The sequence below is a fragment of the Sapajus apella genome, unplaced genomic scaffold (assembly GCF_009761245.1).
Source record: "Sapajus apella isolate SASKATOON/1434 unplaced genomic scaffold, GSC_monkey_1.0 scaffold69, whole genome shotgun sequence".
NCBI lineage: Eukaryota > Metazoa > Chordata > Mammalia > Primates > Cebidae > Sapajus > Sapajus apella.
In genome coordinates, this window is record NW_022437009.1 from 198846 (window position 1) to 226685 (window position 27840).

General features: G+C 42.2%; 1 protein-coding gene across 3 annotated transcripts in view; it reads right to left on the reverse strand.

The window, feature by feature from the left end:
• Positions 1 to 27840, reverse strand: part of NOTCH2 (notch receptor 2) — a 195371-nt gene that overhangs the window by 156947 nt on the left and 10584 nt on the right. The window contains exon 1 of one of the 3 annotated variants that reach the window (XM_032249560.1): positions 7076 to 7506. The exons of the other annotated variants lie outside the window; for them this stretch is intronic. Coding sequence (XP_032105451.1) covers positions 7076 to 7148 — 73 coding nt within the window. The 5' untranslated portion in view covers positions 7149 to 7506. Of the gene's footprint in view, positions 1 to 7075; positions 7507 to 27840 lie in introns of those variants that run through there. 3 annotated transcript variants of the gene reach the window in all.

The window sequence follows — 27840 nt, forward strand, 5'->3', positions numbered from 1 at the left end:
CAAATTTATATTTACACCCTCACCAGACAAAGGGGTCTTTGTCTTTTCCCCAAACCAAGTTCTAATACTTCTAAATTACAACATAGAAAGAGGAAAATGGCAGACAGCTCACAACAGTAGACAAGCCCAGCAAGGGTGAGCTGGAGGTCACCTTGCCCTGGTGGTATTAAGACCTGAAGTTTACTCCCCAAGACCCTACAGCTCTGAGTCACCCTGACTGCAGGAAACTGCTTTCAGAGAACACAGATAAATGATGAAATAACTCTATTTCATATTCCTAATTGCGTGCTTATCTGTCTTGTCTTCAGGATGATGTCAGCTCTTTGGGGGCAGGGCCATATTTTCTACTTGGTCAATGATTTCCACACATCTAGAAGAGTAGAATATCCTGTACTTGCTACCACATGACGCCAAGGGAAACATACAAATTAAGTGTGACAACACACCACTATGCTCCCCCAATAAACCACTAAGACAGCAGAGCTACAAAGACAGTAAATCTTAGAGTTGAGTGCTAGTGATCTTACCAGTGAAGTACATAGAAACGTATATATTTATATACACAAATTAATACAATAATTCCTTTGCTTTTCTTACTCCAAGCTATGGCTTTATCATCCCCCTTTCTTGGCTTTATTCTTCTTTTTAAGGCCACAACGTATGTTCTGCCATACAGATAATATTCCCCTCAAAAAGGAGAGGAGAGGAGAAAAAACAGATCTACAGCAAACCTCCTAGCACTACCAGTGAACAGTGCTGTTTGTCCTGTCTTAAGCCCATGAGCATGTGCTTTCAGATCTAAAGCCACTTCCTTCTTCCTATCAATGACAGCAACATCAAATGTCTTTGTGAGAGGAGCAATCCTGTGCCCCTTCTTGCAGATCTGTCTGTTCTGCTCCAGAGGCCCTAGATTTCTCCTTTATTTTCCTTTCCTTATTCCATTTGCTGCAGCAGCCCAGACACCCCAAAAGCAGAAGTGCCAGAAATGAATGGCCTTTATATCTCTTCACACTAACACATCTGACGGAAACTGCTGACACCAAATATGTGTTCATGGGCTAACAAGGCAGAAATCCTCAAAGGAAGAACCATTTGCGAGGGCTGAAGACAGAATTCTTTAGTGGATACCAAAAATGCTGGGGAACTCCTATGCATTCTATCATCTCAGGTAACATTTTAATGGAGGAATAAGGAGGCTTCCAGAAAAGTCACACAACACAAACAGAAGTCTGAAGACACTGGATTTAGCAAATTTATTTTAAGACAAAACAACTTTACTAACCTTATACCACAGCAGCTTCCCTCTCTATAGTAAGCTAGGCATTCAGCAAGAAGCAGGTACTTCCCAGGGGGAAAAATGATCACAGGATTCAGCCAAAGCAACCTGTCTCTAATACTCTCAAAAAAAAAAACAAAAAGAAACACACAAAAACCTTGATTTCCCAGATTCACTCTGCAGTGATTCAAAAGCTTTCCTAATGTTAAGAATCACCTGGCTATTTCTTAAACGTACAAATTCCCGGATGCCATTCCAGACCCATTGAATCAGGGTCTCCATGAGAACATCCTAGCTATTCTTATCATAAGAGAGGTTAGGAAAACACTGCTTGATAAATGTTATCCTCCCATCAGTGCTCACCTGTACAGGAAGGTATGAAACAAGCAGGGCTAAGATGCTTTACCTGAGCAATCACCCTAGATGGGGTCATGTTCATGCTCCTCATTGGGTTTGACTCCTTTTATGGAGGTCTGAGAGTCAGTTCAGTAAAGGGTACATATAAGCACCTCTTTGGGTCCCTATCACCTGCATAGGTCTCAGGACTCTGAGACAAATTTCTGAGATGTCAATGAGTACAAGTCATGAGGAGACATATTACAGCTGAATAGAAGAAGATCTTTCCAAGAATTAGAGCTGGCCAAAGATGAATAAACTGCTGTGGTAGAGCTGTCTACCACAAGAGATGTTCAAGAAGAGAATAGGTATGCTACCTCTTGACCAGAATGCTGTAAAGATCAGACCCAGCATGGGATGGACGAAAAGTCTAGATGAATTTTAAAGTTCCTAGCAATGCATAAGTCAACAAAGAGGAAAATTTCAGCCACTCCTTAATTAATTAAAAGAGATAGCATAGAAGTCTGCGGGTGGGGTCAGCTTTCAACTGATCCTATCTCTTCAAAGGAAAAAAGAACATAGAAACACACTTCAACTCACCAGTAGCTTCTCCTACAGAATTTTCTAAAGGTGGGAGAGCAGGAGTCACACAAGCTGTGACTAAGACCTGCTGCTCAGTTGACTCTGAACTGGGGGCGCATGCCAGAAAAGTTCTGTAGTACAGAGAAGAAATGTGTGTAGCACCACCCCGGCCCTCAAGGAGCAAAACCTTGTGGCAGAGACAACTCGACACCATGTGATTCTCTCAAATAGTTATTCATCACATTTTACCTTTAGTTTTTGTCAGTAGGGTGTTTAGGGAACTCTCTTGGTGGGGGGGAAAAAAAAGCAAATATACTTTACTAAAGGTACATATTCTCTCAGTCCAGTACAAGTTTGTAATATCCAACTCAATGAAAAATCTCAAAAAAAAAAAAAATCAAAAGAAACATAAACTTAGTTAAATCTAATTTTAAAAATAGTATTCCAAAAATTACTAGTCCCAAAATGACAAAATTACAAAAAGGTGTAGCTATTCTGAACAAAATAATAGAAATTTCTGGCCTAGTAATATAGTAATACAGGAAGCAGTGGAAGCAAATTTCAGTGAGAGGCAGGGGGTGGATGCCAGTGCCTTTGAAGTGAGATTCCAAAGTCAAAGTGACCTTTATAAATTGCAGAAGTGATCAGAAAAAGAAAGAAAGAAACCCTACACAAAAAGAAATTTAAAATTACAAGTTTAAATGAAACATCTGGGGAAGGGAAAAAATTGGTTTTTCCCCAAATGTAAGGTAAACATGACTTTTGCAAATACTATTTTTAAAATGTCTAGGAGTACCACAGTTGTCCAAAACAAGAAAATGACTAAAAGTAATTGTTCAACTGAACAAATATTTATTGTGTACCTACTGGATGCCAAGGCATCATGCCAGGTATAGGAGTAGGGGTGTGGGCATTAGAATAAACACATAAATGAAAAGACACAACTCTTTCCTCATGCACACATTAACAATAAGCACTTGAGGATGTTATAAGAGTTTTTGTGTACATAAGCTCATTTGTACACAAGATGGAAGCAGTGTGGAGAGTGAGTAAGGCGGTGGACACCAGAAGAGAGGAATTCTAGTCTCAACTCTAATTGGCTCTGTGACCAAGAACAATGTACATTAGAAAACAGAGAACCAAAACTGTGGCTCTCCTACAAGGTCACCAAACCAATTAATAACAAACCTGAAGAAGAATTCTGGTCTTCTGGCTCCTAGTTCAGTGATCTTTCCAAAATACTACACATATGCCAGACTGACAAAGAAAAGAAGACCTTTTGGTTACAAGTCATTTGCAGAGAAAGGGGGGAAAACAAAAAAAGGAAAATCAGGAAAGGGTGGAAGGAAAACTGGTAGTTCAAATTTAGGCATTCAGACTGAGACATCAAGAAAGGAAGCATGTAACTACAGAGTGTGACCACAATATAAAGAAAATGATGCAAAATTTCTTATTACATTCTTATTCAAATCACACCTCGGAGTTTTTCACTCTAGAGCCATTGCAGATGTATAAAGGGTCAAAAAATGACATATATGGAATGACATTTAAGGAAAAAGAGATTAACAGAAGAAAAGGGAAAAGGAGAAGTGGAGAATTTATAGTATCGTCCAAATATATGAAACCCTTCTAAAGAGTCAGTGCAGACACATTGTACCCGGATTACAGAAGAAATGACACTATTCTACAGCTCTTATCTTAGCAATTTTAAAACTCCTTGAGTCAGAAGCATTAAACACCGGAATGACTAATGTTACATTCACTATGAAAATTTCTTAAATTTAGAAAGATCTCATACACACACCTGAAGGCAAAAAAAAAAAAAAAAAAAAAAATGTACTTAATCAGTGGGTTGCAACCAGGTTACTTGTCAGAATCACCTGTAAACCTTGAAAAAAATGTGGATTCTCAAACCTACCTTATCAGAAGCCCTGGGTGCTGAGTCCAAGATTCACCCCAATAGATTTTGATGTAGCCAGGACACAGAGCTTTTTTCTACCACAATGGAAGGGGTAGGGAGGAGGATCACTAGGAATGGCATCACAGAGTGGGAACTAGATCAATGCAAATTTTGTGGGCAAAATAGAATTTCTGTGGGTGTGATATTTTTAAAATGTATTGTAAGGCTGCTCTGAAGCGTCCAAGCATATCCCACTGAATTTAAACATTCTCTAAAGGTCCTGAAGTCAGCAACTACAATCCAGGTGAACCAAAAGTTGCTCCTCTATGCCACAGAAGCCTACAGGAGAGGCAGTGGAGTGAGAATGGAACAGAGAGATGCCAAGAAGTAATGGGTAAATGGGTAAATTTTTTTTAAATCTAAACCTTCAGAAAAATAAGAGAGAAAGGAATAATCAATCTCCTCCCACCACCACCACACCAAAAAAAAAAAAGGAATAACAATGTAGAAAAAAACAAGAAAAAAGTGAAAGGAAAAATAGTTTTAGGGTAAATTTCATCTCCATCTGAAAGAAAATTACTCTGATTTTGTTTAAGCAAGAGAAGAATTCGGCTGAGAAATTAGCAGGCAGCAAAATCAGGGAGTCACTTCCCACTGCAAAGCAAAAGAAAACAAGGAGCAAGGGGGTGGTCCTGGATAGCTGTAGACAATCAGACATACGGGCTGACAGCTCCTTGCCTTAGAAACTCCGTGGTGTTTAAATTAACAATTGGCCACAAGCCAAACACAGAAACACTCAAAAGTCTGGAAGGGTGCACTGTAATTGGTACCATAGCAAAACACAATAATAAATTAGGAGGATTCAAGAAGCCTTCACATTAGACTCTAAGAAGATTTAAGATTTGTACCAAGAAACAGGCTTCTAAATCTCTGCTATAGCAGTAGTTTAGCATCTAAAGAATACCTGCCTAAAAATCAAAATATCTAAATCCTACCCTTTGAGTCAACTTCACTAACACTCAACTTGACTACCTTAAAGCTACCTAATACTTGCAGCACCTCAGCAGAGCAGAGGTGGAGGACATAGTTTTATGCACTGAGATCCTAGAATAAAAGAAGCCCTGTGTGTCAGAGTAATCCTATTTCTGACATCAGATTATTTAATACTTAATTTCGTAAATCACTTTACAATGATATTTATTATTCCCTACAATTCTCTAAAGCAGGTTATTTTTTTTCAATCCCGTTTCATAGGTGAGGAAACTACAGATCATGAAGATTAAGTTATTTACCAAAACAAGTTAATGGTAGACCAAGGATTATGACCCTCAGACTGTCACATTGATTATACTCCTCTCTATTCTAAAGCTACACTTTAAGCTTTTATTCAAAGAAAAAGGAAAAGCAAAAACACAATCATATGCTCGTTATTAAATGTTTCAGAAACAACAGCTTTGCTTCATCACTACAAAGGCTCCTGGTCCACTTCTGAAATTCTTAGTGACCTAGAGGTGTATGAAATTTGAACTTTCCAAGAAGAATCTAGCTGGTGCTGAACAACCCAGTACTGTTTTCAGGTGATAAATAACCTTGTTCTCTTTTTAAACACCTGCGATTGACATGTCGACAGGCTGTTAACAATGAACAAAGACCATATTTTTCTGAAACTCATCATCTTCCTAACCTTTTCATTGAAAAAAAATATATATATGTAGTTCATGTACCAGGTTTTAGTGAAGGTAAAATCTTTGTTCAGATTAGGCTCAGAAAAAGAAGGGGCTCCCTTTCATTCAACAAACATGCACAAGACACCATCCCACTGTAAGCATCAATTTCAGGAAGAATAAAACACAGCCTCGGCCATGAAAGGACTTTCTGAACACCTTTAAAGTGCCATCCTTTAATATACATTATTTTAATTAATCCTATTAGCTGTGTAATTTCATTCCCATTTTATTGGTAAGTTCATACAGCAGAGCTGGATTTGAATCCAGGATTACAGAGCAGGGCTGCTAAGTCTAAGTTACTTCCACTGATGAGTCTGAAGAAATCTAGAATCTAAAAGTGTGGGTGGGATGGAGAAGATATGACTCGATTCCCTTTTTTTGCTCCAACCGTGTTAGAAATATCCAACCATAAAGAGGCTTTCTAAGGAAGCCCTTTGAATTAACGTATCCACTTTTCCTTACCCGCCCGTGCCCCACCCCCAGCCATGCCAAAGGAGCAGCAAATCCTGCTGCCAGGTTGGAGGAGTTGGTGATCGTCACACCACATTCCTGGGTCTGGACACAGGCTGAAACTGCAGCAGAGCTCCGCGCCTCGGAAAGAATAACAGCAGTTGAGATTTTTAAATCATGTGCCTCAGCATGCAGCCACACCAGTTGCCCTACTTCTCCTGCCTCCACCTTCCAAAGACGCTAGCAGCACAGCCGGCTCCTCCGGACTTTCGGTCGAGGCGGAGTGTCAAAACTCAGGCGCGCCCCAAACTCCGTCCCCATCCAAACCAAGCCGGTACACCCGGCCCGTGTGCCGCCCCCTGGCAAAGCCAGGCTGGCTGCGAAGGTGCAGGCCGTCCAGCTCGGCGGCCCAGCCCCCTCTCTCCACGCCGGAATCTGGCATTCCTTCGCTCAGCCCCTCCGCCGCCCCCCGTCGGCTCTCGCTCGACCCCAGGAAACGCGGAACCTGAAGGGCAAAACTGCCCACCTCCCTGCACCCTGGCGCCAGGAAAAAGGAGTTTTTGAGACTCGCTGCCGGCCTCCCTCCGCCCTAGGAGGCGTGTGAGGGGTCCCGAGCCGCGGGGGGCAGAAGGCGGCGGGGAACCCCGGGGGCCAGCGGGGGCGCCACGGGAGGGGCCCCCGGCGATGTCCAAACCCGCGGGAGCCCAGCGAGTGGCCGAGCGCGGCCTTCCCGCACAGAGGAGGACCGAGGGGAGAGGGTCGGCCCCGGGCGCCGCGGACAGCGCCCCTCAGCCCGATACTCACCACGCGCGGGGGCCGCGCGCCACAGCCAGAAAGCCAGCAGCGCCCACAGCGGAGCGGGGCGCAGGGCGGGCATCTTCTCGGTCGCCTCCTCCGCCGCCGCCGCCGCCTGGGCAGATCCACATGGGGAGGGGGTCCCGACAGAGGAGCCCCACTCTCTCGTCCCCTCCTCCTGCTTCAGAGGCTCAGGCCCTGGCGCCGCGCTCCGAAGCCCCGGCGCAGATGCCTGGACTCCCCCCGCCCCGGGTCTGCCGCTCCCCGGCCGCCGCCTCAGCAGCCGCCCGAAGTTTAGCTGAAACTTTCTCGGGTGTGCAGCGAAGCAGCCTCGTGTGTCCTTCCGCCTCCGCCGCCTCCTCCCACCGCAAGCCCCGCCCCCTGTCGCCGCGGCCCCGGCCCCGCCGCCTTGGGCACCCAGGGGTTTCCCGCAGGAAGAAGCGCCGGCCCGAGCTCCTCGCGGAGGGATCTACTACGAGTCATCGGCGCCGGCCGCATCCTTCTCCAGAAGCCCCGGGGGCCGCCGCGCCTTACTCGGTCAGCGCTGCAGCGCTTCGGCGTGCCGAGGGAGCGTGGGGGCCGAGGGGGATGGGGACCGAGGGGGGTGGGGGCGTGGGGGCGTGGGGGCCGAGGGGACGTGGGGGCGTGGGGGCCGAGGAGGGTGGGGGCGTGGGGGCCGAGGGGACGTGGGTGCGTGGTGGCGTGGGGGCTGAGGGCGGTGGGGGCGTGGGGGCCGAGGGGAGGTGAGTGCGTGGTGGCGTGGCGGCTGAGGGCGGTGGGGGCGTGGGGGCCGAGGGGACGTGGGTGCGTGGTGGCAGAGAGGGCGTGGGAGCCGAGGGGCTGGGGGCCGAGGAGGGTGGAGTAGGACTCGGAACTTAAAGCCCTGGCGTTTGTCGGGGTCGATCGTGAACTTGCAGGGAGGGGCGGCCCTCAGCCAGTGAGTTCTGTATCGCCCCCCCACACTCACACATCCACACACTGCTAGCTAGAGGAATGCGCTGGAGTAGGACCAGCGCTGTCAAAGAAGGAAAGGGGGCCAAGGCGCCAAAGTCCATTAAAACGGAATAGAGCCGTCACTGAGTGGTGCTGCTCCATTCATTCATTCATTTGTTCACCGGTGTAGCAAGTATTTCTTAAGTGCCTTGCTCTGCGAAGCTGCGTGCTTGGCACAGTGGAATGATACCAAAGATGCACAAACAATTTTTAGGACCAAGACTTTGCTGCTGTGGGCTGGGGGATTCAGGGAAGGCTTTCACAGAGCAGCTGAAATGAAAGCAGGATCTTGAAAGGTCAGCAAAATTTGTATACGACGAGGAGACCGCCTAAGCTAAAGATATTCATTTTAACACTGTAATAGCAAAACCTTGAAAACAACGTAAATGCCCACCCTCAGAGGAATGAATAATGTATGGTATACTTATAAAATGAAATGCAACACAGTAATTGAAAAGACTATACTCATGTATGTCAATAGGGATAAATCTTAAAAACTAAATGATAGTGTAAAAATTGCAAAGGGAGACAAACTATACCATTTATGTATTTTTTCAAAACAATACTCCACATTTTCTGTGGATGCATATATATAGATATAAATATTAAAAGACTATAGTAGTTAATTCCAGGGCAGGTGAGTAGGGGGCGTGATCAGGCCTGGGTACAAGTGGGCTTCTAAGAAAAGAACTAAAAGTAAGAACAACAATAGTTGTATGGACATACCATTCCAGGAGAGAGCCCTCCTGAGAGCAAAGGTACAGTCAAAACAGTAAGTAAATGAGTTTGGGCCCTGTCAGCAGTGAGAGGAGTCAAAGAGGGAAAGGGAATTGGGACCAAATTACGCAACCTTCAATGGCAAGCTGAAAGGGTGGGGAGGCAGCCACCTCTCAGGTCATAGAAAACTACTGAAGCTTTTGTTTTTACAGAGTTAAGACTCATGGAAAGGAAGGTTGGTCTGATAATCCTGTACAGAGGTGGTTGTTGGGAGCGAGAGGTGAACTGGAGCCCCAGGACCAGTCAAGTGCTGGTGAAACAGTCCAGGCACAGACTGGAGAAGACCTGATCTAATTAGGTAGATTTCAGAAGGAATGGATCTGAGACAATCCTGAAGGAAAAAAAAAAAAATATGGGGGTGGAGATTGAAGCAAAACCTATTCGACTAATTTGATGTGGGGGTTTACAATCCTGTTGGGAGGGGAAATCCTACCCGTAGAGCCTCTTGCTGACTCTACAGGATAGAATTCAAACCTCTAAAAATAGTACATACAAGGCCTTTCCATCACTGGGCCCATCTCCTGTCCTCCCTGTCCCCGTGGTGAACTTCACACAATAACAGTATTGAATAACTTGAGATTCCCCCAAACATATCTTGCTGTTTCAGTCTCTGTACCTTCTGTTCCTTTGGCTGGGAGTGACTCCTGTAGTCCCCTTCCCTCCTCCTCTTAATGAACTTCTAATCATAATTCATTCTTCAGTCCTAAGAAAGCTTTGCCGACACTGCAATAAATTCCTACCCCTAGCTGACTGTTCCTCCGCTGTCTTCCATTGCCACTTCTTTATCTTACACCGGTATTTATTTTTCACACAGGACTGTTTGTATTTCTGTGTTCTCAACTACATTAGGAGGTCTTCATGGGCAAGGACCATAGCCTATTCATCCCCAGTGTCTATCACATAATAGATGTTGAACTAGAATGTAAAACAATGCTAAGCAAGTGCAAGTCCGTATGGACGTAGACCTGTGAAGTTCCAAGACTGTATGTTAACAAGTACTTTAAGTAAGCAAGTAGAATACTAGAAACCCTTTTCAAAAATAACAGGCAAAGCAGTTTTGGAATTTCTCTCTTGCAAGTATGTTCAAAGAAAGATAACATTGTTTTTCAGTTGTTCACCCACAGCGTTACCAGTTCAATCATCCTCTTTACTCACCAAAAATAGTGCAAAGTGACTTGGCTACATACACATTTTAAAAATCATCTGTAAAGATAAGTTTTGTCACCATTAAAATATACTCAGAAGAATATAAGACAGTTATCCCAGAAGAACAACTCTAGAAGTGACTGTAGCTCTGACAACATTATTAAAATAAATGTGCAGGCCGGGCAGGGCGGCTCATGCCTGTAATCCCAGCACTTTGGGAGACTGAAGCAGGCAGATCACCTGAGGTCAGGAGTTCAAGACCAACCTGGCCAACATGGTGAAACCCCATGTGTACTAAAAATACAAAAAATTAGCTGGGCGTGGTGGCAGGCACCTGTAATCCCAGATAGGAGGCTGAGGCAGGAGAATCACTTGAACCTGGGAGGTGGAGGTTGCAGTGAGCCGAGATCGCACCACGGCACTCCAGCCTGGGCAACAAGAGTGAAACTCCATCTCAAAAAAACAAAAACAAAAGCAAAACTAAGTGTGCAGTTTCTCAAAGGCTTCTAAAGAAAGCAGCTATTATGTTCACATATAACTTTTGTTGAATTTGTTACAGTGTTAAACTTACTGCATACATTCTGATAAGAAGAACGAGAAGTAAAGAGTAAATATGAATGGAAGTAAGGGAAAGATATGACTGAATATTTTAAAGATACGTTTTGATGTTAGAAAAATATGAATAAGGGCTACCACTTGTTTTAGTTTTAATCAAAACTAAAAGACACACATATATATCTTTCCTAATTTAAACTCACATAAAACTGTCTTCCAAAATAAATGTAAAATTGGGCACTTATTTGTTCTCATGTCTGTCCTCTCAAGCTAAGAAGCTGTAAAAACCCTCACAGGCAGAGACTCTCTCTTTTCTGTTTTGCCCCAGTTTCCATCACAGTAGTGCACATAAGTGCTCAATAATATATGTTTTACATAAATGCTGAATGAGGAACATATAGATGTAAACTGGGGAGCAATACAAATGTGGAAGAATGTCATGGTGTGTTGGAGGTGCTGAAGAAGAGATTCTGGGGAGCTGTGAAGCATAGGTTGAACTGTGCCACTTATCTCTCCATGTAACCCGGGAACCCAAGGATATGTGATGAGATGTTTGTGGAAGCTGGAATTAAAAGGAAGATTTCTTTTAATAATGCCTTGCATTTATGCAGTGCTTCAGACGTTCCAAAAACACTTTTAAGTGTATTATCTCATTTGATCCTCAAAGCAATCGTGGGAAATAGGCAGCCCAGTCATTATTATTCCCATTTTGCAGATAAAGAAACTGAGATAGAGCTTTAAGTATCTTGCCCAAGGTTAAATAAGTAATTAATGACAGCTGAGACAAAACCCCCACTGTTTCTGTCCTCTTACTCAGTCTCACTCCACTGCACCTTTGTGCAACAGTGTGAAGCACATCCAAGATGATATTTAGTATGGGGACCTCTGCATAGGGGGACACCAGCTTCTTGTCACTTCCATGTTAGTACAGAACAAGCTGACTCACTGTAACTAGGAAATATAAACAAGTGAATACATTCTTTTAATTTAATATATTTTTTGAAAGCCTATTTTCTACAAAACACATATTAGGCTCTGCAGCAATGCAGAAATAAATAAAACCCAGCCCCTGTGCTTTGGAGAGAACAGAGCATTGAGGGAGGCCAGCATACAAATAATGTAACTACAACATAGATAAAACACAGGGATACGGGAAAGTAGAGAGTACTGTGATTAACTTTAAGGCCACTTTCATCTCATCCAGTCCCCAGAATGAAAGATAAGAACTGTGGTGGCCTACCCAGCTGGACTGTAAACCATGTGACAACAGGAACTATTTCTTACCCCTTATTCATGTTTGTAAACTCCGCAGTAGTTGGTTCTTTGCCTTGCATAGAGCAAGTGCTCAATAAAGACCTGCTTTCTGAAAGGTTCACAGAGTTCAGCCAAACAGAGCATGAGTTCTAGAAGGCAAGAAGTTAACCTCAAGATTCAAACTAGCACTGAGAATTAAGAACCAGCCAGACCTTTCTACTGAGCTGAGCCCCAATCAATTACCTCTGCTCTGATTAAGGGAATAATATAAGTAATTGTAATCTGGGCGATATGGTTTGGCTGTGTCCCCACCTAATGTCTTATTTTGAATTATAATCCCCGTAATCCCATGTGTCAACGGAGAGACCAGGTGGAGGTAATTGAATCATGGTGGTGGTTTCCCCCATGCTGTTCTCATGATAATGAGTGACTTCACGAGATCTGATGGTTTTATGTGTTTGGCAGCTCCCCCTGCATTCATTCTGCTTCATGCCACCTTGTGAAGAAGGTACTTGCTCCTTCTCTGCCTTCTGCCATGAAGTTTCCTGAGGCCTCCCCAGCCATGCTACACTATGAGTGGAATTAACCTCTTTCTTTATAAATTACCCAGTCTTGGGCAGTTCTAGAGCACTGTGAAGACAGACTAATACTATGGGCTTCTTGACATATTTTTGCCCTTTTATGAAAGTGATTATGTCAATCTGATTGATGTTAAAGAAAGGCACAGTGACTCATGCCTGTAATCTCAACACTTTGGAAGGCCAAGGTAGAAGGATTGCTTGAGCCCAGGAGTTCAAGACCAGCCTAGGCAACAAAGTGAGACCCTGTCTCTACAAAAAAAAAAATGAAAAAATTAACTGGGAGTGGTGATGCACGTCTGTAGTCCTAGCTACTCAGGAGGCTGAGGTAGGAGGACCAGGAGGTTGAGGCTGCAGTGAACCATGTTACCATTGCTGTATTCCAGCCTGGGTCCTGCTCTATAAGAAAGCCCCTTTAAAAAAAAAAAAAAAAAAAAAACTTACCTAGAAATTTAATATCTTCTGCTATACATGAGATAAGCAGGAAAATTCATATAGGAATGCTCACTATAGCACTACCTTAAAATCTTCGTTTAAGCATTTTATGCTAGAAGGTATTACACTTTAATTCCTAAGGAGGTGTGTGCTTTTTGTATATGATGATGTATGAAATGGTTGACCTGTATGCACCAAGATGTCTCTCCAATTTAAGAGTATCATAAATTCAGAACTGTGTAATTATCAAACCACAATATTATTGGATGAGTCTTAGTGCTTTAGTCACTAAAATGGTTATGCAATTCTGAATATTTATTAATGTTTTGGCATTTGTTCTCAGGGACTGAGTTGTTTTTACTCATATTCTTATATTCTTCCTTCATGATTAGCCAAGAAGTTCTTGACAGCAAGATTCAGGCACACAGAAAGTTATCATCTTAAAATATGGAAAATATTCATAACAACTAGGTGCAGATCATATCTAAGTCCCCCAAAGAAGAAGAAAATGGAAACTTTTCTTATTAAGTAGAATTGAAAATGCTTAACTATGAGAGTGGGGGCATCAAAAGGAAGGAAGAGAAATCCCATTTTAAAACATATGCACAGGCCAGGCACAATGATTCACACCTGTAATCCCAGCACTTTGGGAGACCAAGACAGGAGGATCGCTTGAGCTCAGGAGTTTGAGACCAGCCTGGGCACTATGTTGAAACCCTGAGTCTAAAAAAGACACAAAAATTAGCTGAGCATGGTGGCACACGCCTATGGTCCCAGCTACTCAGAGGTGGGAGAATCACCTGAGCCCGGGAAGTCAAGGCTGCAGTGAGCCGTGATCACACTAATCACTGCACTCCAGCCTGAGTGACAAAGTGAGACCCTGTTTCAAAATAAATAAGTAAATAAAACCATGCATTAAAAAAATCTCCTTCTAAGTAAGTAATTCATCAGGAGATAATTAATGGCTGGCAACAGGTATTTATAATGGAAGCATACATGGCCTTAACGATAGGGTTTGCTTCTGAAAACACTCTAATTAAAAAGGGAAAGAGTAATTTTATAGGAAAGTACAAATCGGTGGTGTGTATGTCTGCTAATGTGGGCAAAGAGACAGAGGTGGTAATTGCTGGACCCAGACCAGGTATCAGCAACAGCTGAACATAATGACCTTATACATATGCAAATAGAATTTCTGATAAAGCTAAAACTACATCATTATTATTATTCACCAATGTGGAATGGAATGTGAAATTGGAATCAGCAGGTGAGGGGTGGTTGTACCTGAATATCCTGGATATCAACTTTTTTTTTTTTAATCATTCTGATCTCTGTTAAGAATAATGTAACATGACTACTTTATCCTCTTTCTCAGATCACTGATTCAATCATTGTTCTTTCAAATCTTTGCCTCCTTTCCTCTTATAACACTTACTAACAGTCTAAGCACAAAGAGAAGAACAGATGGTGGTAAGACCTAGGATGTTTACCCCACTAAGATCTATGTCTGAATCCAGAAGGAACAGCTCATTGCTGAGAAGAGCCCTGACAATTCACGCCTCTGTTTCTTTCTTTTGCAAGATACAGCTACCTCAAAAGTCTTCCTTAATCGAACTCTTATTGCCTGGAATCCTTTCTGCTGATGACTTTAATTTGAGAGTATTTACTAAAGGCAATGGTTGGGGAAATAGATATTTTTAAAATAAGGGAAGAAGTAGATAGGGTAAACCCAGACTTACTTATGTAAACTCCAAGTGCTGAAATTAGAAGACAACCTTTAAGTTACAAAAAAACAAGTTAGAACATGTAAAAGACAGTTTAGTTCCTTACCCATCCACCACTTGGTTTTGAGGAGAAAAGGGAAGTAAGAAGAGTTGAAGAGAAGGACAACAGAACAGAAGAAGAGTGGGAGAGGAAGGGTAAAGGGTGCTCTGGAGCACTATGCACCTGTTTAAAGTGGGGAAGTAGCATGAACACTGGCAAAAGAAGAACCACCATGGAGTTCCTCCTTGCACATCTCTCTCCCCTCCTGAAGGCCTAGGGTGAGCTCACTGCCCCCTGAGACTCTCTCACGGCCCTTAAGATACCTCTCTGAAGTCCCTCCAAAGAATTCAGTGTGCCCCCAGTCCAAATCAGTTTCCTCCATCATAAATACCCATAGATAACCACACGATAAAGCATCAATGATGACAATGGCAATTTTGTGTGTCAAACACTGTGTTAAGCACTTTACCTGCTTTATTGTTTGTAATGCTCCAACAGCTTATGGGTAGGTATTATTATTCCTACTTCACAGTACAAAAAAGTGAAACCTGAGTAAGTTGTCTGAGATTACACAGCTGCTAAGCATTGGCACAGGGATTTAAGCCCAGGTCTATCTGACCAACTCTGATGGCACATAGTTGACCTCTGCATGGTCCCGCCTGCCCACAGGTCACTGCCTCAGTGATCCAATCTCATCTATTGTTTAGATGACCAACTTAACCACTAAAAAAGTTATCCTTGAACCATTCATTGTAAGCCTAGTCTCCCAAGTTTATTGTGAGTCAAGGGCTAGGTCATATACTTCTTTTGTGCTCTTCTATATCATGACACCCAATCTCTTGCTTGTCAGCTTCCAACTCTGGGGCTTAAGTTTAAGGATTTCTTTTTCTGGTATCTGTCCCTTACAGGGGAGATGTTCAGACAATTCTATTGATTGGTTTCACCTTACAATTTTTTATTTTGAAATACTCTCTTCTGTGTTCCTAATAAATTTTTCAAAATCAGCAAGGAAAAAATTTCTATTTATTGCCAACTATTTATAAACATTAAAACATCAATTTAAAATTTAAAATAACCTATAATACCACCACTATTAGCATCTTGGTGTGTTTTATTCATTTGTTCTTCGTATGTATATTTTTACAGAGTTGTAATCAAGACATACGTATAGTTGGGTTTTTTGTTTGTTTGTTTTTCGTTTTTTTGTTTTCTTCAGACAGAGTCTTGCTCTGTCACCCAGGCTGGAGTGCAGTGGCACCATCTCGGCTCACTGCAACCTCTGCCTCTCAGGTTCAAGCAATTCTCCTGCCTCAGCCTCCCAAGTAGCTGGCATTAAAGGCGTGCACCACCATGCCCAGCAATTTTTGTATTTTTAGAAGAGATGGGGTTTCACCATGTTGGCCAGGCTGGTCTCAAACTCCTGACTTCAGGTGATCTGCCCGCCTCAGTCTCCCAAAGTGCTGGGATTACAGGTGTGAGCCACCATGCCCAGCCGACATACATATAGTTTTTATCAAGATTTCTTAGGTAATTCATATATCATAAATATTTTCTTTGTTTTAGTAGTTGCCATACATAGCGTTATTATTGTCTGCAAGACATCCCAGCCTTAATTAACGTATAGTGCTAGAATGCTTTCTGCATTAGTTTTGGGATCTGAATCCAGAAGTTGTCCATATTATTTCAAAGACAGCCTTTGGGGACAGTTCCTCTATACTTCTTTTATTGCTGGTCATGATTGGATGAATAAGTAGACTCCTCTTTATCTTGAATCAGGGAGATGGATGAGCCCAAAAGAATCCCCTGTTGTTGCTCTCCAATCCCCTCTCTGGCATTTACAAGTGTTCACCACTATCCTGGAGCCTCTTTCCTTCTTTCTGTTCCCCATTTTCTTCCTAGCAAAAGGCTTCACTTCCTACTTCACTAAAGATGTCTTCTAGTTCAAATATCACTTTCCCTGCAAAAGCTTCCCTAGCCCTCACCATTTCTACACTGACAGGCCGTCTAAGGGCTCCCTGTTACCTCTCCTCTCAGCCTAGCAACTTATCTCTTAATTACCCACCTTTACTTCTCTCCATTATATCTCAGAAAAAAGAGTCTGTCCTTTCAAGGCTAATTCTTCAGCATTGGCCATTGATTTCATTCCCCTCTGTCTTTTCTGGGACCATTTTGCATTCATTACCCACTGATTCCCACTCTCATCATTCATCTTTCCCTCTCTATTGGTTTACTCCCTCAGCCAACAATTTTCTTCCAGACACACACACACACACACACACACACACACACACACACACACACTCTTTCTATTGTATTTCTATTTCAAATTCATCTTTCCTTTCACTTCCAAACCTCTTAAAAGAGTGGTTTATCCTTTGCTGTTTTTATTTCTGCAATTTATTACAGCTTCCTCTCATTACATTTTTTGAGCACTTACTATGTAAAAACAATGTTGAAGTAGAGATCGATAAAAGAGTCTCTACTCCCGAAGAGCTTCTAATTAGTAGGGAAGACAGTAAATCGAAACAACACAACACAATAAAATAAATCTTATCACATAAATATGTGCAAAATTATCCATGGGGGCTTCCTAGAGGAAATTGGAGAGACTTCCTAGGGAGGTGACGTTTGAGTTAGGCCCTGAACAATGAGTGCAATATTATCAGGCAGAGACTGTACATGTATTGCACATGACTGACAGGAACAACTTATGCAGATAACTGAGAAATCATATTAATGATTACTTAGGAAATACCAAGTAGTTCCGGTGTGGTAAGAGCTGGGTTCCTAGTAAGGAACATCTGAGGAAGAGATGAAGAATTATTTAGGCTAGTAGTTCTCAAACTTTAGCACTTTAGAATCACCCAGAAGACTTATAAAAATGCAAACTGCTAGGCTTCATTCCCAAAGTTTTGGAAGGAGTGTGGGGTGAGCCAGATAATTTACATTTATAACAAGTTCCCAAGTGATACTGTTGCTGCTGATCTGGAGACCACACTTTGAGAACCACTGGCTTAGTAATCCAGCTTCTGCTTCAGCTGTTCTAGTGAAAATACTTTTAGATGTCTCCAAAGATCTCCAATTGCCAAATCCAATGAACTCATTCTCAGTTTTCATTTTCCTTGATGAGTTTGCAGCATTTGACATCACTGGCAATTTCAGTGACCTCTTAACTGTCTCCCAGCTTTAAGTCTCTCTTTTAATCCATTCAGTACTCTGAAACCCACAGGACTGTCCAAAATACAAGTACAAACCCATCACGTCATACTTAAAACCCACCAATGGCTCCCCATTCTCTGCAGTTAGAGCCCAAACTGCACAGACTGACATGGAAAATCCATTGGCATTCTGACCACGTTTACGTCTGCCCCTGTTGCTGCCCAGGATTGCATAGCCTTTATTCCAGGCACATCAAGCTACTAGCCAGTCCCCAGACATGCTATGGGCTCATGTTCTCTTCAGCTCCCTATATGCACTTTCCTTTGCCTATAATGCCTTTACTGCCTCCCCTTCCCTATCCCATCCTCCTCTGGTCCCATAGTGATATAGTGGAACCATAGTGATATGGTTTGGATGTCTGTCCCCTCCAAATCTCATGTTGAAATGTGATCCCCAGCGTTGGAGGTGGTGCCTGGTGGGAGGTGTTGGATCTTGATGGCAGATCCCTCATGGATGGCTTAGTGCCATCTCCATGGTGATAAGCAAATTTTCACTCTGTTAGTTTACACTCTTGTGGTTGTTTAAAAAGAGCCTGACAGCCCCCCTCTCTGTTGCTTTCTGTCTTACCGTATGACACGCTGGCTCCCCTTTGCCTTCCACCATGATTGCAAGCTTCCTGAAGCCCTCACCAGAAGCAGATGCTGGCACTATGCTTCACCTACAGGGTGCAGAACTGTGAGCCAAATAAACCTCTTTTTTTTGAGACAGAGTCTTGCTCTGTCACCCAGTCTGGAGTGCCCTGGTGCAAGCTCCGCTCACTGCAACCTCTGCCTCCCAGGTTCAAACGGTTCTCATTCCTCAGCCTCCCAGGTAACTGGGATTACAGGTATGCAGCACCACACCCCGCTGATTTTTATCTTTTCAGTAGAGACAGCCTTTTGCCAAGTTGGCCAGGCTGGTCTTGAACTCTTGACCTCAAGTCATCCACCTTGGCCTCCCAAAGTTCTGGGATAATAGCCGTGGGCCACCACGCCTGGCCAAAATAAACTTTTTTTCCTTTAAATTACCCAGTCTCAGATATTCTTTTATAGCAATGCAAAATGGACCAATACCCATGGAATCCTGGCTGAAGGCCTAGCTCCAATCTCATCTCCTCTGCAAGCCTTCCTCACCTTTCTGGTTCCTTTTCCTGAGGCCTTCCATTGACTGGTTTCCAGATATTATATATACCACTTAACAACTAGTTGAACACATTATTACTATACAGGGACTTGCTTGAGTCTCTGAATCTACCATATTATTTTCGTTATTCTCATAAAAGGCTTTCAATATAGATGTATTGAATGAATGTTGAGAACATAGTACACATTTGATAAATAATGATTTGAGTAGGCAGCTGCTCCTTACCCAGTGGAACAGGCAAGCAGGCAAAGAGGAGGAGGAGGACACAAAGAGAAACTTTGTTAATGAGCAAGAATCAAACGTGCCACCTCACAGCCTCCTGACTCCCTGCCTGAGAGGGTGAACTACAGGCTATTTTCCATGATTCCCTCTTTCTTTGATGACACAGTGGTTTGTCAGCTCTGTGGACTGGGCAGTTATACAGCTGCCTTTCTTGCTTTCAGCAAAATGCTTGCTGGAGGATTTATTCAAAGCTGAGGAAAAACACCTGGGGGGACTGGGCAGGAAACACTTCAGTAGTTTGTCTTGGTGCATGCACCAGCAGCAGACAGCCATTTGCCTTCCATTCCTGTTCTGCAACTGAAGAAATGCTGGGAGGTTATCTGCCTCCAGGAAGAAGAGAGCCCACCTTCCATCCATTCTTCTCTCTTTCATCCTTAGTCTTACCCCTGCGCATTCTGATTGTCGTGGTGACCAGATCCTGCAGAAATAAAACAGGCCTGGGTTCCTATGTGACTGGGCTGTATTCTCCTCGTTATCTAGTAAAACCATGACATTAAGGAAGCATCTATCAACTATTGAGCTCAGAACACCCATGCCTTTTGTCACCTAGCCTTTCCCTGTCTCTGTGCAAATAGCTACTAAAACAGCCATTTATAAAGTGACTCCTATGTGCTGGGTGTTTTGCATACATGATCTCATTAGATCCATACAACATTCCTGCAAGATAGATACCTTTATCTCCATTTAACAATTAAAGATGCTGAGGCCCAGAGAAGTCAAATAACTTATCCAAGGTTGACAAGCTAATAAGTGGTAGGGATCAGATTTGAACCTATGGTGCAAGAATTTTAAAGGCTATATTTTTTCCATTATTTATATCATCTTGGAGAACTACAAAAGCTGAAAGTTACAGACTCAGCCAATGTCATAGCAGAAATTAAATTCAAGGTGTTCTGATTTCCACAGCAGCCTACAAATATCCACCATATTGAAAGAGCTGTTTGAATGGGTATATTTAATGTTCCAAGAATTTATGGCACTTAAAAATATATGTTGATACTACAGTTTGGAAAGGACCCAGAATTGGAAAGGCTGCCTGATTATCCATGAGTGTCCCTTGTCCCTACTGTCCTGTAGTCAGTGCCCCCTCAAAGTTGAATGCACCTGAGTAGAGATGCTTTCTCGTCACCAAAAGTCATGCATTTACTTTTGATTCAGACCCTCTGCGGAAGGCAGTGCTTTTAAAATCTTCCTTTCTCTTCTTTTTGTTTGACGAAATATAAATGATGGTTTATTTCTAGAATGATGCCAAATTCAATAAAACAATGACAGAGTTGTGTTTTGTTTTCTGGTCAAGTTGACACCATAAAGTAGGTTTTCCTGAATGTTTCCCTGTTCCACTGGTGCTCTTGGCATTGTGAATAAACAGAGCTGGTGATAACATCCATCATAAGAGTTAAGCACATCGAGTGGGTGATAAAGTCAACAAGAAGCTGAAAGCAAGATTTACCAGGGATAAGCTGCCAAGAGTTGGCTGTAGATTCTAAGTGGACACTGTGGCTCATTCATCTTCGCCCTTCAGCTTTCTACCCCAACAACATCATCCCTGCCCCAGCACTCATGACAAGAGTAGGAAAGAGAAGGAAAGCACATGGGTCAAATACAGAAGACAAATACATAGTATTGATCAGCCTGAGATAAAACGTAAAGACTCATTAGTAACTTCTTGAGTACTGAGAGAGAACAAAGAAAATAGTTTTTTTAAGTAAAAATGAACCAACTAACAAACAAAGGTCGTATTTCAGAAGGGCAAGTAGACACAAATGATCACTGGGCTTCTTTTAAGCAGCGTTGTTTTCTTGTCCTAACCTATTTCAAACTAAGGAAGTTCTAGAGTCCATTGTTCAAAGATTTGAAATTGTTTTCCTTGGATTATTCCCACTCTTAAATGTTTCTTGCCTCTTCTCAAAATTGGGTTTAAAATGTCCAGGTTTCCCTCAAGCATCTTAATTACAACTGCATCTTTTAAATTACCCAACCTGTTGAAAGGCTACCGTGAAAGGAGCTTCTACAAACAAAATCTGGGCTGTGTTTTTTATTATCTTATGTTGTAAAATGTGAATGAGGAGCTCCTTCCAAATGAATAATTAGCACAAAGGCTGCTGAAGCAGAGGAGAGATAGGTGGGCTACGGTCTCATGGAAAATGTCACTGTTGTTTCTGCAAGGAATATGTACATTAGCAAAGAAGCTCTTTGCTAACAAATGTGAAAGGGCTTCACACAGTTCATGGCATATAAGTGCTCATAATTTCTTTGCTGCATCAGAATCCTTTCTGTAGTCTACTTCTCAAATAATCAACCGTAGCGACCTCCATTTCCTCACCATCCCGTCTCCTTGTGTTCCTTCTGTTACAGGAATTGCAGCCTTATCACCTATCACAATGCTTTTCAACCCTTTTCTTTTAAACCTTGCCTTCCTAAGAAGGCTTTTCAGACATTTTTAAAAATTGCTCTTCTCCATAACATTTTGGCACCACAGTGTAATGGTGAATTTTATGTGTCACCTTTACTGGACTAAGGATTGCTGAGATCACTGGTAAAGCATTATTTGTGGGTGTGTCTGGGAGGGTGTTTTTGAAAAAGGTTAGCATTTGAATTGGTAGAGTGAGTAAAAGATTACCCTTGGCTGTGTGGTTGGGCATCATGCAATCCCTCGAAGGCCTGAATAAAACAGAGAGGTGGAGGAAGCACAAGCTCCCTCTCTCTTCTGGAGCTGGGATATCCATCTCCTCCTGCCCTGGGATGTTGGTAGTGTTTCTGGTTCTTGGGCCTTTATATTTGGACTGGGACTTACAGGATTGGCTCCCCTGGTTCTCAGGCCTTCTGGCTTGGACTGGAGTTATAATATACCTGGGCTTCCAACTTGCAGATGGCTGATCATGAAAACAGTTTCCATAATGGCATGAGCCAATCTCCCATAATAAATCTATTTCTGTTTATCTATATACATGCTGTCAGTTCTGTTTCTCTAGAGAACCCTAATACACACAGGTATATTGTGATATCAGTTCATGTATTTTATATATATATATATATATATATATATATATATATATATCTGTACTTTGTACATTTAAAAAATTAAGTTGTTTTTTATCCCCCAAGAACAATCCTCACTCCCAGTGAGACTGTGCAACCTATCAGACCACAGCAGACTGATTTATGATACAACAGAAGTAGATCGCAGAAATAGATGCTAGACAAAACTGATTTGGGCAAAAACTGATGCAGATGTCAGGCATACAAGTTTGTCTAGATCAGGCTTAGTAAAGGTAGAGACAGACAGATGGCCATAAAGGTTAGCTAAATAAGACACAGGTTGGAGAATACAGCTGACAGCAGTGTTGATGGAAGATAGGAGGGCAAGGTTCAAGGCAGGCAGAGATGTGAAGACTATTTGTCCACTGGGTCAGAGGATGCCTTATGTAGAGAAATTTCATCATCCAGAAAAGGTCCACAGAAGAGAAATTATTCTCAGGTCTGAAGCCAGACTTCAACATTTTGCCTTTGTTCCCGAGGAGCCTGGACTACCCAGCCGACCATGCCCTATTGATGGAAATCTCTGATTATTATAGGGGAACACATTATGTTGGCTCCTATATTCCCTGAGAACCACCTACGTCTCCTAGTACTTTGAAGTCATGGTATCAGATGAAAGAACCAAGCCTTCCAAACTGACTTTGAGCTGTACTGGGGTGTTCATGGCCTCAAGCATACAAGCAGGTTGATCAGATATGAGGTCTGATATTCCTTTTCCTCAAGTCATTTATCTTCTGGAGATCCTAACTAACCTAACCTCTCCTAATCTAAAAGGAGCAGACCCAGGGTTCTGACTGGGCAGTCTCAAAGTTATGCTTCCTGAAACCATTAGGATCGCTTCATAGTCACATCCAATAGCCTTTCTCTTTCTCAGGCCTGCAGCTCACGGCATGTGGCGCTGCCTTTTCCATTCTCCTCTCTAATTAGAGGTCAGCCACTTTCACTGCAGCCTTCACCACACTCTGCCTCTACAGTCTTCTGAATGCTGTGTTTGAGGGTCTTCTCAGTCTTTTCCTTCCTCTTTATCTTTATCAAAGGCACCCTTTTAATCTTTTGGTTCCTTTCTGTTTCCCTCCATGCTCATCTGTTTATATGTTCAGTTTAAGCTCATAAACATAGTGGAGTGCTTGCTATATGCCCAGCACTGATATAAACAAGAACAGCCCTTGCACATTCTTGTGATGGAACAGATATGTATATAACCGAGCAAAACGCAATGTGAAATATGTAATAAAGATATGTACAAAATGTCTTAGGAACTCAAAAGAGGAAGTGATGAATTCTGTCTTGAGAAAAATAAAAGGCATTGCAGAAGGAGAAAATTGTGCTTTGAGAATGAATTAGGGATTTATGAAAGAAAAGTTGGAGGAAGAGCATTACAGACAGAAAGATGAGGATGGGACAGGAACAGCATGACCAAGAAGGGTTAGAAAGTCCATGTAACTGGAGGGGAAGTAGGCAAGAGTGGGCAGGGGGAGTGGTAGGCATCAACCCTGGAAAGTCAGGAATGCATCACAGCTGTAGTCCCCATTTAAACCTACATGTCTAGTTAACATTCAAATTGATCACTGCACGCCCTGGCACTTTCATTTTTTAAAAAGTAAATTTAGCTCATACTGCTTACTATATGCCATGTAACATGTTTGGTGCTGTTCCCTCGAGAAATCAAAATATAATAGAGAGGTAAGGATATGTTTTAAGTTAATATGTGCAGTACACGCTGACCCATGCAGTGATGGTAGTGTGTATATAATGCAAAATAGAGAGCAGTTGGCTCTGAGCAGAGCATGCTTCAGAGAAAAAGTGATAGCTGAGCTTTAAGAGATTAATTGGGGTTGGGTGATGTGGTTCTTCCCAAAGATATCCATACCCCAAACTTGCAAATGTTACCTTACATGTCAATGATTGCTTTCAGATATGACTAAGTTCAGGGAAGATGGGAAGATTAGATTATTCAGATGAGCCTGATGTAATCACAGGGGTCCTTATAGAAAAAGGAGGTGGGACTGTCAGAGAAAGAGATGTGACAATGAAAGCAGAGGTTAGAGTGACAGGGACATCAGCCAAAAACAAAAACAAAAACAGAAAACAAAAACTGTGGTTAGAAGCTGGAAGAGGCAAAGAATAGAGTCTTTCCTCAAGCTCCAGGAGGTATGAAGGTCTACCAACACCTTAATTTTAGCCCCATGAAATAGCCTCATTTCAGACTTCTGATCTGGAAAAGAGTAAGTTTGTGATAGTTTGTTACAGCAACAGGAAATAAATACAAATGGGAAAGCAGCCAGCGTGTTGGGGGTGAAAGCATTCCAGGCAGAAGGAATAGCATAAGCAAAGTCACAGAGACATGAAATGGAAGGGCATACTCTCAGGCCAGGGGTTACAAGTAGTTTAGTGTTGCTTAGGTTTAAGAACCACTAGGTACGGAGCAGAAGAATACGCTGGTGTGTAAGGCAAGTCCCCAGTGACATAAGGCCTGGTAAGGAGCAGCCCTACCGTGGAGCTTAGGTATTGCTGAAGCTTAGAAGGTAAATCAGGAGCCATTTCATGGTTTCACACAAAAAAGGAAAAACACTGAATTTTCCATTTTGGAAGAAAAGCTTAATGGGAAAGAGCCCAGGGCAGGGAGATTGTTAAGGAGGCTGTTACAAAGTCCTGGAGAGACATGGTGGCGCTTGAACTAAAGCAGCGTAAGGAGTAGGAGAAGTCAGGGTAGTGATGTTTAGGATTCAGAGTGACCAAATATGAGGAGCAAGGAGAAAGGGAAGAGTCAAGGATGACCCCACATTTCTGATTTGGACTTTGGTGAATGGCCACGTGTTTACTGACATGGGAAAAACTGGAAGCTCCTCCCTATATTTCTTAGACTCATATTTTCTGTATTTCTGTATCCACTAGGCTAATTCACCCAACAGCCTATGTCTAGACAGTCTTTAAAGTCTTTCTAACCACGTTTTCTGATTCTAGCCTTTCCCCTTCTCAATCTATTATCTACCATATAGTTAGAACAACTAGTTGAATATTCATCAAGTATTTATTTAGTGCCTGTCATGTTCCAGGTTCTGTTATAGACTCTGTTCATATCATAATGAACAAAACAATTAAAAAAAATAAGCTAGCTTGCATTTAATCTAGAAGATTCTCATAGAAGGTAATTTTGGGTTGTTCCATCTCCAATTCATACCTTCTACAATCACTTCAAATTTCCTCTCTGTCTAAATTTTCTGGTGTGTGCTCAAGCTCTCTGTCAACTTCCTTCCACCAAACAAACTGTAGGGACTCTTAACCTACAAATCGGTTGTGATCTAAAGCAGTGCTTTTCAAACTATCTGTGGGGTTAAATTTTTTTTTTAAATTTCCAAGCTTGTGGTCTAAGTGTCTTCCTGCATATGACTAGTCCACAGGCCATGCCACCTGTGACTCACTGTGAGAATTCCACAACACCCAAACCAGTCCATACCCTGCTCACTGACATTAGTGTACTGACAATGTGCTTGTATGTTACAGCATTCTCGATTTGCTCTAAAAATTTCTTAATGCTTACTCTCAATTTTAGCATCATCCATATAGCACATTGGAATAATTAGTAAGTCCCTTACTAAAACAGTTTTCAGGGATTTGGAACACATTTTTTTATAAATGCCTAATGGTATTGTGATTGCATTTTTTTAGTGTTTATTTTTTTCCTTCAACTTTTAAGTTCAGGGGTGTATGTGCAGGATGTGGAGATTTGTTACATAGGTAAACATGTGCCATAGTGGTTTGCTGTACAATTAATCCCATCACCTGGGTATTAAGCCCAGTATCCATCAACTATTCTTCCTGATACTCTCCCTCCCCTCCTACCCCCCCAACTGACCCCATTGTGTGTTGTTCCCCCCATGTGTCCATGTGTTCTCATCATTCATCTCCCACTTATAAGTGAGAATATGCAGTTTTTGGTTCTCTGTCCCTGCACTAGTTTGCTGAGGATAATGGCCTCCAGCTCCATCCATGCTGCTGCAAAAGAAACGATCTCATTCCTTTTTATGGCTGCATAGTATTCCATGGTGTATATGTACATTTTCTTTATCCAGTCTGTCATTGATGGGCATTAAGGTTAATTTTGTGTCTTTGCTATTGTTAATGGTGCTACAATGAACATACATGTGTATGTGTCTTTATAATATAATTATTTATATTCCTTTGGGTATATACCCAATGATGGGGCTACCGGGTCAAATGTTATTTCTGCCTCTAGCTCTACACTGTCTTCCACAATGGTTGAACATTACATTCCCCCCAACGGTATAAAAACATTCCTTTCTGTCCACAACCTCACCAGCATCTGTTTGTTTGTTTGTTTTACTTTTTAGTAATAGCCATTCTGACTGGCATGAGATGGTATCTCATTGTTGTTTTGATTTACGTTTCTCTAATGATCAGTGATGTTGAGCTTTTTATCATATGTTTTTGGCCACATGTATGAGTTCTTTTGAAAAGTGTCCGTTCATGTCCTTTGCCCATCTTTTAATGGGGTTGTTTTTTTTCTTGTAAATTTGTTTAAGTTCCTGTAAACTCTGGATATTAGACCTTTGTCAGATAAATAGATTGCAAAATTTTCTCCCATTCTGTAAATTGTTCACTCATGATAGTGTCATTTGCTGTGCAGAAGCTCTTTAGGTTAATTAGATCCCATTTGTCAATTTTTGCTTTTATTGCAATTGTTTTGGCATTTTTGCCATGATTGCTTTTTTTCTGTTTTTTGTTTTTTTTTACTTGCCCATTGAAACCTATATTGGCCATTGTAGACTATGTGGAGACAGGAAATGAAAGAGCTCTGGGACTACTTTTTGGTACACCACCTTCCTTTAAAGAATGAATACTTCCGACCATGCATGGTGGCTCATGCCTTTAATCCCAGCACTTTGGGAGGCCAAGGAGGGCAGATCACGAGGTCAGGAGACAGAGACCATCCTGGCTAACACGGTGAAACTCCGTCTCTACTAAAAATAGAAAAAATTAGCCGGGTGTGGTGACCCGTGCCTGTAGTCCCAGCTACTCTGGGAGGCTGAGGCAGGAGAACCGCTTCAACCTGGGAGGCGGAGGTTCCAGTGAGCTGAGGTCGCACCACTGCACGCCAGCCCGGGTGACAGAGCAAGGCTCCGTCTCAAAAAAAACAAAAACAAAAAAGAATGAATACTTCCTATTGTCCCCTCCTTTTCTTGTTTTTCTTTTACTTTTCCTTAACCCATCCCATTTCGTGCAAATTAAGATTAAAATTAATATGAAAGACTCTGAATTTTTTATTAAGTTCTTGCCAGAGCTATTGGAACCACTTCAATTTTACCAGCCCTAATTAGATGAAGCTATTTAGCATAAATCATACTTGCAATTCAACCTCAGGCTTATGAACTGGCTAAGACTAAAAAAGAAAAGGAGGCTTTTGTCTCTGATTCACTGGCTCAACTCTGGGGCTGGCTTATGTTGGACTGCCTCCAGCCCCCAATGAGTATGTCTGCAGCCTTATATTACAGTTCTTTCAGGACTTTTTTTAAAATCCATATCCTTTCTTTGATTTTAACACTACAAATTCTTTCTTTCCTGTGAATAAACTCTTTTTCTATGGCTCTCATG